Source organism: Erpetoichthys calabaricus, chromosome 12, assembly GCF_900747795.2.
Source record: "Erpetoichthys calabaricus chromosome 12, fErpCal1.3, whole genome shotgun sequence".
NCBI lineage: Eukaryota > Metazoa > Chordata > Cladistia > Polypteriformes > Polypteridae > Erpetoichthys > Erpetoichthys calabaricus.
Genome location: NC_041405.2, coordinates 138,322,395 through 138,334,687, shown reverse-complemented (window position 1 = coordinate 138,334,687; position 12,293 = coordinate 138,322,395). Strand labels below are relative to the sequence as shown.

Genomic DNA, 12,293 nt, shown 5'->3' with positions numbered 1-12,293 from the left:
AGAAAGCTCATTTCAATTTGTCCTTTTTTTACAAATAACAAAAAACAATAAAATTAACTCCCTTCGTGTCAAAAATGAGCACACACACACACAAACCACCTGGCTTACTTGTTTTCCTATCTATTAATAAAGTGTACAGTTTCTCAAACCTCACAAAAAATGTTACAGAATCATTATCACTATACTCAAGGTTATTCTCCTAAGGGAATCAAAAGCTGCACAATCTAGTTATGTAAAAACACTCTGAATCCTGCTTCAACTTTCAGCTTTCCCTGAATACACTGCACACCTATTCAGCTTGATAAGACTTTCAGACTAAGGCCTATCACCTGAGAACTGTCAGCTGAGAAGGTTAAAGTATCTCTATTTCAGATGCTATCAGTTTGCATTCCTCTCTTGCCACATATTCTTTGTATACTCCTAGACATTTCAAGCCTTAAGAACCACATGGTCATTACTCTTTCATCCCCTCTTCTGATTCCGACAAAGTCTCAATTTTTTACTCTTTTGTATTTAAATCTTTTTATAAACCCCCATCGGTCATTTCTCAGTTGTCTCAGGACCTCGTATTACCCTCCCTTTGCTGGGATACCATTTTTAAATATATTAAATTCCCATCAAGAAACCATAACTATGAATGTATTTAATTTAAATGTATCCCTAGTTTATATCTTTCATTATGTATGCTGTATTTAATGGATCACTGGCCAGATCCAAACTGTCACTTCTGTCCCAGAGACATAATGCACATGTGTTAGTTTTGTCCTATTGCCCAGGCTCTCTGGTCTCTAATCTCACTCTCACCACTTTCAGTTCCTATTCCTCTGTATCTATATACTATATTCTTATACTCTTAAGACCTTTCAGGCCTTGTGCTTCCAGTGCATCAGCATGCATTCTTGTGTCTGAGTGCAGTAGCTTCTGACCTCTCCAAGCCTCCAGCTGGAAAAAACCCACAATCAGATTACACTGGAGAACTGGCCGCCTACATTTTATAATCTGATTCTATTGGAATTGACTGCACCATGAACGAATAGAGAATCCAGTGTCAGCACTCATGTCTGGGATGCTGCTGCTTCCAAAGTTAAATCTTTTATGAGAAGATACTTTTGATGCAGTCAGTCCCTTCATTCGGTGTAGGGGTGTGGTGAGTTGGTTTTGATTTTTATTAACAAAAATGTGATCACAAATTACAAAATAAAACAAAATTGTTGGAACAAGTTTACATTTGTATCCGCTCTGGAATTTGCTTAGGGTGATACACCCTCAGTGCTGCAGTACTTGAGTTTGGAGCCATTGGATTACAGAATGACCATTTTAGCCAGTGGAACTAAAAGAGGATTGTCATGGGTAAAGTGACCGATTAGGCTTCTCACGGCAGAGAGGCCTCTGTTGCAGGAGTAGGCGTTCTCACTTTCTCTCTCTGTTTCTACCGAACAAGGCTATGAATACTGTCATTAAATCAGGTACACTATTTCTTCACTCTTTGTTGCTCACTCTATGTTTTCAGTACATTCCTGCTCTGGGCTGTCTCTTTTTCTCTCTGTACTCCTCCTCACTAGGTCCTATGTACCTGTTGTTCTCTCCAGAAAACCACACAGTATCAGCTAAAATCTCTGCATGTCTTACTGATATTGCAACTGAAGGAAGGAATACTATCTACAACCTGGCAACCTTCTTGTTAAGCAGCCCATCTCTGTTAAGCTTAGCTCATTATCACTAGCACTAGGAATGGACTCTCTGTCTTACAGGTTCACATTATGGAGCATTTACATGATCAGACCATAATTGACGGAGTATACAGCAAAACACCTTATCCAGGCTTTGGTCTTGTCATGTCTAAGCTAGTTTAACTCTTTGTTGGCAGAAGTACCGGCATGTGTCAGCAACCCACTGCAAATGAAAATGCAGTGTTACATTTAGTATTCAACGAGTTGAGACCTTCACATGTCACTCCTTTTCTTAGATCACTACATTGACCTACTGTAGCAGCACATATTAAGTTCATATTCTTGATGCTTGCTGATGATCTACCATCAGAGAGTTCTGTGTATGCGCCCGGGTTTCAATGACAGCAAGAGACCTTTTCATCATGCACAATGAAACCATCAAGGTGCTGTCTGCCAAAAGTAAGCAACTAGGTGTCCATGCCCTGCATTGTATGATCAGCTCTCTGTTAAGGAGCTAAAGGGTCACCCTGGGGTCTGTGGGTGGTCTTAATCTGGGGCTGTCAACTGGTCAGCACCTGTATAATGGAGACACTTGCGAGAGCCTATGCTCTCCCTCTCGACCAATCAGTACTGCTAATGAATGACGTCAGGTGATCAAATCTCTGTCCTGACTCTTCTCATGTGTAGCTCCTACTTGATAGATTAGGCTGCCCACTTCATTCAAAATTCTGACACCCTCAATGTGTTTAAGAAGCATTTTAAGACTGTGTAGTGTAGCAGGTCCACAGCTCATGTCAAAAAGGCCACTTTTTAAATAAATAATCGCCGCCTTTGCGGCCTAGAAAGGGGGCGTGGTAGTGTGGTGGATCAGTTTCCAGGGAATTCGTGATGTGAGTGATCCTCGCTTAAGTGCACAGGTGAGGAGTCTTCCGCATTCGTAATTGTTCCCGGGAGCTGCTAATTGCCACATCTGATCCATGTCCCCCTGATAAATAGAAGCGCGAGGCGGCTAAGAGGGAAATGAAAGAAGAAAAGGACGAAAGAAACAGAGGTTATGAGTGAGGACGAAGGCAGGAAGCAGGGAGAGAAAAGCCGGTGCAGGAGAGAGCGAATGAGCAAGCACAGGCTCGAGGGCAGCTGAGCAGTGAGCCTGGGTGTTTGGCCGGCACCTGAGAAGCAGTCGATTGTGGTCGCTCTTGCTGAGCATTATGAAGAGCGGGAGTGACTGGAAGAAGGATGGCTCGCCGCGGAAGGCAGCGGGAGTCGGGACTTGGGACGTGAAAACCCCAGCGTGAGCGCCCTGGTCGCTGGGGAGCCCAAGTCATGGTTTAGTGAAGCCTACCGGAGCCAGGGATCGGTGAGGCGAACGGACCAGCAGGAGAAGACAAAGAGAAGGTCAGCTGCAGGTAGGGTGGCTCCCCTGGTGCATAGCCTGGACAGGAGAAGCAGGGGAGTCACCAGTAGTAGAAAGGCACCGGGCTTTGTGTTTTTAAAGGGACAGCTTCCAGCCATTGTTTTAACCTCGTTTTTAAAGGATGTATTGTTTTTTTAACCTCCACCCTTTCACTTGTTTTTATGGATTATTTATTTAATGAAGGTGTTTTGATGCACTGCACTGGTTATTTGAACACTTTGACTTTTGTTTTTGTTTGTTTATTTTAAATAAAAGCACTTTGCACTTTTTGCACCATTCCCTTGCTATGTTGTGCCTCACTGCCTGGCTCATCGGTGACATTACCAATGGTGTCGGGTTCAGAGCTCCCAGAAGCAAGAAGAGAGCATGGAGTGAACCCGCATCGTCACAGACTCTTCTTGTTGGGTGAATTTCTGTCTAACTGACACAAGATGTTCGGTTTTTGTAACCTAGGAATTGTAACAAGTTTGTATTTTGTTCTGAGCTCATCACTTATGATGATCAAATTGCAACCTTGTCCTGTATTTCTCTCTCTCTTTTGCAGTCATCCCCACCTTCTCTGAGGAAATATTTGCAATCCACAGAGTTTTTCCCACTGTTTGCTACATTAATCCACTAACTGATTTCAGCTTTCAAGCTTACACAAGACAAAATAAAGAGATAAGTGTGTGTTTAATTTTGGTGTGGCTATTTCTGATATGATGAACTTGAAAGGCATGAAGAACCTCTGTCTCTTTTGGTGCTGTAGATTTCTTGGTGGCTAGCACAGCTATTGTGAAACTCCAAGGACCTGACTCAATTTCTGTCCTCTGGTAACTGGACTCTGAATGTTTTCCCCACATAAGTAAGACATTTTTTTTCATTTAATTTAAAGTAAGTTACAATGCCTGGTAAATTTAAATTGGAATGGGCTGGTGAGTATGGGGTGCCTTCTTGGACTTCCCATCCAGTGCTTGTTTTTGCCTTATACTGAACATTACCAGGATACATATTTTCTCCCGTTGACCTTACAGTGGTTTACATAATGGAGAGATGAAGGAACAAATGTATATGTTTTAATTTTTTGTGCTAACAGCAGCACTTGGGTCTAAATTTGAGGCAGCCCATCCCAGTAAGCACATGGAACATCTTGTCTCTCCGGCATGATGATCATCTTCCTCTGCTGTTGGAGGAGCTTTGTAAACTCCTCATTTCAGTGGTGGCACACTCTGAGGTGCGCACACCTGCGACTAGCCAGATCTCTGTAGGTAGGTACACCTTTTTGTGATCTGGTCATTCTGATGGCTGTTATACTCATGGAGTAGCTGTTGCTGTGGCAGATCGGCTCCTGCCAATGGTGTCTGATGTCACTCCTTTTAACAAGTGTATTATGAGACTCAGATTAAGGCACTCTTTGGGTGCCTTGTCTGTTGTCTCAGTGTATGTGGTGATGGACATCTCGGTGAAAGAGACATTTTATTCACAACTTTGCTAGGTGGTTCATGGGTATCCGGGAAGTGACACTCCTCTGGTCAAGGGTGAGTTCAATGCGACCACTGGCACTGACAGAGCTGGCTATGAAGATTGTATCTGTCCCCATGGGTCTGGCGACCTTCATGAAAGTGGCTCCATGTTCCTTGACTTTGCAAAAGGTCAGGAGCTACGGATCACTGGATCCTGGTTCCTGGTTCCAGTGCCCTGAGCCGCATCATTGGACTTAGTACTCCAATACTGGTGGTGCGGTGAAGGAGATTGATCACATTCTCGTGGGCAGGCACAGGATGCTCTTACAAAACTGCAGGGTCTACAGAAGTGCCCAGTTTGTGAATTGTGACCACAAACATTTTCTTGTTACTCTGAAGATCCAGTTTAGGTCAAGTAGGATATCACCTACTTGGAAAATAAAGCTGGACTTGGCCAGACTCCAAGATCAGACTGTTTCTATAACACAACACCAATCCAGAACCTCTCTGGTCCAAGTTCAAACTTTGAGCTATCTTAGTCTCATGGCACTTTGTGAATGTTACCTTTTCACCAAACTGTAACACCTTTGTTAAAATAAAAATGTCTTTATCACACTAGAAGTAATCCCCAAAGTTTGTACTGACCGTGTGATCTGGCTTCTCATCTGGCCCATACAGCACTGTGTTGCTCTGTACCATGTCATCAACTACGTTGCTCTTGGAGATCTCCTTAGAGCGAAACTGCTGTGGTGCTGAGAGGTTCATTCCATCATTGTTGCCAAGGTGATTGTAGCTGACAATGGATGTTGGCTGACAAAAATCAAACACATTGACAAATGTTGAAGTGAAAGAAGGTTACGTAGAGCAAACCAAGATCTACTATGTCTTCTTATAAATCATCTGTTTTTGAAAATCCTCTCTAAATTGCTGGCTCTTTGGGAGTTTTTGCCACCAATACTTAGCCTTCAATGTCATTAGACATCATATGGAAAGTACATTACAATCCTAACCCCTAACTCATTGTCTGTGTAATGCTAATCACGATGGTAACGTAACACACAAGCTGACCCCTGACCTGTCTGTGCTCACTATAAGAGCACTGAGTATAGGAGTTTCTCAGATGAGGAATCGAGGAGTGGGGGTGAAATATCACAGGATGAGAATCAGCCGTACAGTATGGTAGGAAAAACTACATCTACCTTTAAATAAATAAGTGGTGTCATGTTTGAAACATTTGGTCTACCTGGATTTGATCCAGTCAAACCAGAGTGTCTGTATTTACAGTTAAGAATGCCACTAAAGTCCGAGTCGAGGGTCAGACCTGCTTTGGTGTGATGATGTATAGCAGTAGCTCAGTGTGTATAGGAGTTTGATTTGGGACCACAGTTTAAATGTGCCAAAACTAAAGGTGATCAAATGACCAATGAGCATCAAAATGTGGGGGCAAGGGAGCATCAACAGTTGGGGAAAGAGATGTTGTAATATCAAGTGTGTTGTAATTGGAAAGAAGGTGAACCTGCAGTGTTAATAAGGCAAGGGTGTCGCTGTCTCATGGATGGAATGGGTGGAAGCTCAGTGATGCTGACAAGTGTTATACTATATTTAGTATTTAGTTAAAATTGCTAACAATGCACACCTTGAAAATTTAACCACAATGCTTAACTTTACATGTGTAAAAAGGAAACAACTTTAGACAACATAAGAGTAAACATTTTAAGCAAGACCTAAAATATTTTGCCATTTCATTTAACCACTCTACAGTCCATATATTGACTAAACTTGTGCTTGCCACCAGAATACAGAAGTGTTTAGAAGTGGAACAGCTCTTTTCAAACTTCTTGAATCTCATTAGACATTTGATTACTTTTAGTTTTATTTAAAGCTTGGTCTCAAATTGAAATGCAATGCACATGGAGCTGCTGCTAAGCAAAATGCAATACGCCTTCTTTTCTTTTAGTCATGACTAGTGCTGGGCAGCGATTAAAATTTTTAATCACGATTAATCGCATGATTAATTATAGCAAAAGCCTATCAAAAAGCGCTGCAACAAGAAGATCACTGATCTCTATCAATTGCTAGCGAGACTGAGGCTTTCAAAATAATAATAATAACAAAAACTGCGTTAATGCACGATAAAATAATTGTCAGCATTAATTAATTAATGCTGTGGAATAAGCGCTCTGTTGGCGCCGACCCAACACAGACTGACAGCGGAGACATGGGTAAAATAAACAAAAAGATTTTATAGTCTTCAGCTGTGGGACACGTCTTCCCCGTGTCCCTCAGGCCCTACACAGTCCCAAAACATACAACCAATGAAAAACACCCACAAAAATCACTCTTCCTTCTCCTCCACTCCTCTCAGGCAGCTTTGTCCTCCTCCTCCTCCCCACTCTGACGCCTCGAGTAGTGGCTGCAGGCTCTTCTTATAGCCCACCTGGAAGCGCTTCAGGTGATAATTAACCTAATTCAGGCTGCACTTCCAGGTGTGGCTACATCCACAGAGCCCAACAGAGTTGAGCTCTGGTATTCCATGATTGTGGCCCCGATGTAACCCGGGGGGCTGCCACCAAGTGTTCCAAGGGATGTAGTGTGCACCCCATGACTGCTCCCCCGGATCCAGTGTCAAAGGTGCGTCTCGGCCGGGCATGGGTCCCAGCTGTCTGCCACATGCGTTAATGCGATAATAACGCATTAACTTGCCCAGCCCTAGTAACGATATGAGATTTGCGAACATGAATTAAAATGCAATGCAAAAGTTAAATTTACAAAAAAAAATTGTGTGCAGTAGTGAACAGCAATCTATCATTTGGTTGATATGGTTATGACATGATAAAACCATGACAAAATCAAAAGTCCCATTTTCATGTGTATTGCATTTCAATATAGTTAACACATTTGATTGCATTTAATATTGGCACAAATAATTTTCCATAGAAAACAAATGTTACCGTACTGCGACAAACTTCAAAATCTCTATGCAATACTCAGGTGATGAACAACACACCACACTTACCTTCAAGCCAGCGCTCACAAGGAAGTCCACAAGCACAGACTTGATTTTGGTTTGTCCAGACTTGAAGTCATCTCCGCCTATGAAGACGCCATGCTGAATAGCCAACTCAACGAGCCCTGGGACAAAGGTGTTCTGTGGGGAGCCGTTGATGTAAGCACAGCCTTCCAGAATGCTGGCTACTGCAAATAGAGTAGATGGGGAGACACCTGTGCCCACCTGAGAAACAAGAAGAGCCAAATGGGATATACAGTATGAGACAAAACCCCAGCAATGCACTGCAGTACCTGCCAGCCATCTGTATTTTTTAACCTACACTGAATCTTCCTGAAGGTGGAGGGTGCTGAAGGCAACACAAGGTGCCAGTCAAGAGTCATTGTTTAGAATACCATTTTAAAGCTTCAGGAAAGTCCCAAAAACTTAAAAGCATGAATTACAACATATTGTATTGTTGACTTATTATTTTTATACTGTATTATATTTATGATTTATTAGTTCTTTGATTTATTCACTTGACCACTTTACTAAGGGGACGGGCCTCTGTTGCTGCCACTGCAGGACCACGACCCAGGTCTTTATAGGCCAGAATGAGCCGCAGGCCTAACTCTGACACGTTAGCTCTTTCTCATGCTTTTTCAGGTTTTTGAGTTTTGGATTTTTGATGCTCTTGTTTTTACAACTCTGGTTTGCATTTGTTATTGGGATTTGGATTGTGGACGTAACTTTAGTAACTTGGGCTTGTTTTTTTCCAGCAAGCAATTTTGATTTGTTTCATTTTGGTTTGCTCTTTTTGTGAGAAATTCTTTAAAAATGTTAAGGAACATGTTTTTGTTAGTTGGGGCCAGGGGTTTAATGCTTCCCCTTTCCCTTCTGCTGTGATTTTTTTTTTTAGTCCAGTCCATTTCAGGATGTGCAGGCAGCAAAAGCCTGCTTTTTGAATTTGAGGGCCTTGTTTGTAGGCCTTACAGGGCATTTACATTTATTTGCTTAGCAGATGCTTTTAGCCAGAGTGACTTATAAAAGAGACTGTTTGGGAACAAATATTACAGGGCAGGTTACAAACTGATCACCACAAGTTAAGGGCTCAGAACAAAACTGCAAGAAAGTTACACTTTAGTTACAAGAAACACACCAGAAATATACCAAACGAGAGTCTTCAAACTCTTCCTAAACACATTAATGAAGTCAGAAGTTTGAATGAGCAACATCCACAAGATCAAACATATCTGATGGGAGTCTACTGCGTAACTCCTGGTCCATGGTTTGGTCTTGTCATGTCTAGACTACTGCAACTCTCTGCTGGTAGAAGTACTGCCGTGTCACCAAGCTGCTGCAGATGATTCAAAAAGCAGCAGTACTTCTGGTGTTCAAACAGCTCAGTTGGGCACATGTCACTCATCTTTTCAGATCACTATATAGACTTCCTGTAGCCAATTGTATGTTATACAGAGTGAATCTACAAGACAGAGAAATCATTGCAGCATGGACAGTGAAGATCAGCTGGTCATTGATCACCACCCCAAGACTGCATACAGACTTGGAAGGTGTTAGTGATAATGAGCCATGCTGAACAGAGATGGAATACTGAATAGAAGGATGAGCTGTAATAACAATAAAGGTACTTCTTTGTCAGCATGAGCAGGAGATGGTGCTCCTTCATCCAGGTTGCAATATCAGTGAGTTGTGAAGACATTCTAGCTGATGCTGTGTGGTCCTCTGGAGGGAATGAGTGGTGCAGATGTGTATCATTGGAAAAGCATTCAGGCTCAGATTTTTGTACAAGGCATGTTTTTAAATTTCACTGTGAATCAGCACTCATAGCACAAGGTTTAACATTTCATAGTTGGCTCTCAAGGTTGGATTGTTAGGACCCTCCATATGTATGGATTCAGAAAAGCTGGGCGTCTTGGGGTAGCATGTCTCATACTCTAATATGAGGCACATATCACATACAAGTGCTTCCCTTCACAATAAACATGGATTTTAGTGGAGCAAAGGTTCAGTCTCTATCTCTCCAGCTATTATGCAATACAGACAGTCTTGCAGGGGTGTCATGTTCTTGGTGTGGCTTGCAGGGTGAGAGTGATTTATTGATTCAATGGACATGTCTCTCCAAAGTAAGTAACAAATTGCAAGGGTGGTGACTCAACTGGGATCAAATGTGGAGTCTGGTGGCCTCTGTCCCCTCAAGGCTGATGCACATCTTTTAGAGGGAGGTCAGCTGCTAAAGGTCACAGGTGATTTGCACTCTAAAAAGTTATGTGTGTGTGTGTGTGCCCACGCGGATTCATCAGTGGCAAACCTTTCCTAAAAATTCTCAGTTTTAAAACAGAAATGACACCAGGGCTGAACTGTGCAAACTGACTAGTCTGTCACTTTTAAGGAGCTCATGATGGGTGCTGCTGAAAGATAGCTCAGTGTGTGTGTGCATGTGTGTGCGTGTGTGTGTGTGTGTGTGAGAGAGAGAAACATGTGCTCGATTGACCTTTCACATAAATAAGATAATATACAAGGTGGCTGCCAAAACCTCTGGCAAGGCTTGTTTGTTCTGGTATTCATTTGAAACAGCTGTCAGATTACCAACTAACCCTGGGGGTATACAAGAAAGCCAAATTGCAGAGAGGGCCTATTATGAGGCAGTCTTTATGTCTACGGCCCCTCCAGACCTGGCCCCCATGTCACCATGGACATTTTGGGCCTTTTCTTGACGGCATTCACAAGCTGGGGTGCCTTCCTGTTGAATGGAATAAGTTCCCAATGATCCTGTAATGAGTAAGGTTGACTCAGATAATGGGTGGATAGATGGTTTTAGAATTATAATTAGAGAAGACCCATCAGTCACACATTGGCTAAAATAAATATATCTAAATATATAAAATGCTAAGCATTGTGTCTGTCACATAACTGCTGGCAAACCACTGGGGCTAGAACATTGACCTTGGTCTTAATTGAAAGCTCATGACATGGTACATGCAGGTGAAGCAAATAAATTGGGCAGCAAAAGTCTTTCTTATGGCAAACTGGATGACTGTCCTGCCGAGAAATGGACAGGCAATTTTATACTGAGCTAACCAGGAGAAGCTTATAAAAATAAAGAAGAACCAAAAACAGCTGACCTTTTATCCCCTTGCACCGATTACCCACGGGTCACATCTCATGAGCCAACGCCCCTAGAAACACGGAAGGCAGCACTAACAACGGCTGTCAAATTGGCCGGGAATTCAAGATGTTAGAATTTACAAAATAAAATTACCCAACCCTAGTCATGATAGTGACATGGCAGAAAGAAAAAGAACTGTAGCAACATCTGCTAAACGTCAAGTGCATTGCGGAGACTGTTTATAGCAACGACAGGTATTATCGGAAACAGAATGCGCGCATTACAAAGACAGACAAAGGCCTGCTCAAAATGACCTGTGCTCCTGCCCTCACACCGAAGTGATTGCTACACTACAGTGATTGCTACACGCCATGATGGCGCAAAAAAATAACTCCAGCAGTGACATCTCCTCAGCATCAAGCCAAACACAGGGGGCACTTCAATGACAAAGAATGACGAGAAGTGAGCCTGAATGTAGAGCCACTGAGAGCAGCTGGTGAATACTGCGGCTCACTGACATGCCACACGTACTCCATGATACAGAATGCAAAAACAATGACAGAGAAGTGTATGTCGACAAAGCAAGAGACTGTCAAATACTGACAATTTCTGACCCTATGCATCAATGTTTGGTTGAGGAGCAATACTTTGTATTTTTTCACACTGAAAACAAAAGAATATGTGGCCAAATTGGAAATGTTCGGCTTGCACTTTATGAACCACCTTTATCTGAGGACCAGAGGTCTGTGCATTTCCTAGTTACACTTGCATGTCGTTTTTCAAACAGACTTCCATTGCAATGTTCCTATTGTTTCTGCTTATTTATAATATCAAGGGCTGAGTTTTGTTTCAGAGTACTAAATTCTGGTACTGAATTGTATTATTATAGCTCAACATTCTCAAAGCTGCATAAACCCGGGGGCTGTGATCCATCCTGGTACCATCACATGCAAGGCAGGATGCCAGTCCACTCACATACCTTTGAAGCCATCCAGAGATGAAGTGAGTATGCAAGCTCCACACAGGCAACTGGGCACAGGATTTGAACCCGTTGCTGGATCCTCAAGGCTGAAGTGCTAACTACTGTGCCACTCCCATTATTATTAGAATTGTTATTGTTTTAGATTAGAATGTGGAGTCAGCACATTGCAATGATTCATGCGGTTTGGCTCTGGCTCATTATAACTAAGGAGGCACTTCCCTCCATTTCAGCTCTTCCTTTCATTGTTTTAGGCTTTTATGTAATAGTGCAATTTGTGACTAATTCAAATAGGAACGCTTCATTTTTTATTATTGGGAAAGGCCAGAAGATGGGTAGCTGTCCCTAATCTGAATATGCAGAGTCTTATTAACACTTTTTCTTTATCAATATTCAGTCATTCCATTCAGCGTGAAAAGCAGGACTGGGTGAACATTTCTTCTTAATCGTAGTGCCTCTGCAAAGCATGATGCACTTTGACAATGTTGCTGTGTGGGTCCCGTTTGTGGCACTGGTGTCTTGCACTAGAAAAATATTGTGATGTGTCTGGCGGCTACAAGGACGGTTGTGAGGAATGGGAAGCAGGGTTGAGGTGCAGGACAGTGGAGTGACGAGGTGAGGTATAAGTAGCAGTGCTCTTACGCTTAACAGGCTGAGGGCTTGAAGACTAAAGTA

General features: G+C 42.5%; 1 protein-coding gene across 1 annotated transcript in view; it reads right to left on the bottom strand.

Moving 5' to 3' along the window:
- LOC114662733 (inositol-3-phosphate synthase 1-A-like) overlaps nucleotides 1-12,293 on the bottom strand; it is a 59,818-nt gene that overhangs the window by 17,853 nt on the left and 29,672 nt on the right. The window contains exons 7-8 of the mRNA XM_028816377.2: nucleotides 7,543-7,758; nucleotides 5,172-5,336 (exon numbers count right to left, since the gene is read on the bottom strand). Of these exons, the coding sequence (XP_028672210.1) occupies nucleotides 5,172-5,336; nucleotides 7,543-7,758 (381 nt within the window). The remainder of the gene's footprint in view (nucleotides 1-5,171; nucleotides 5,337-7,542; nucleotides 7,759-12,293) is intronic.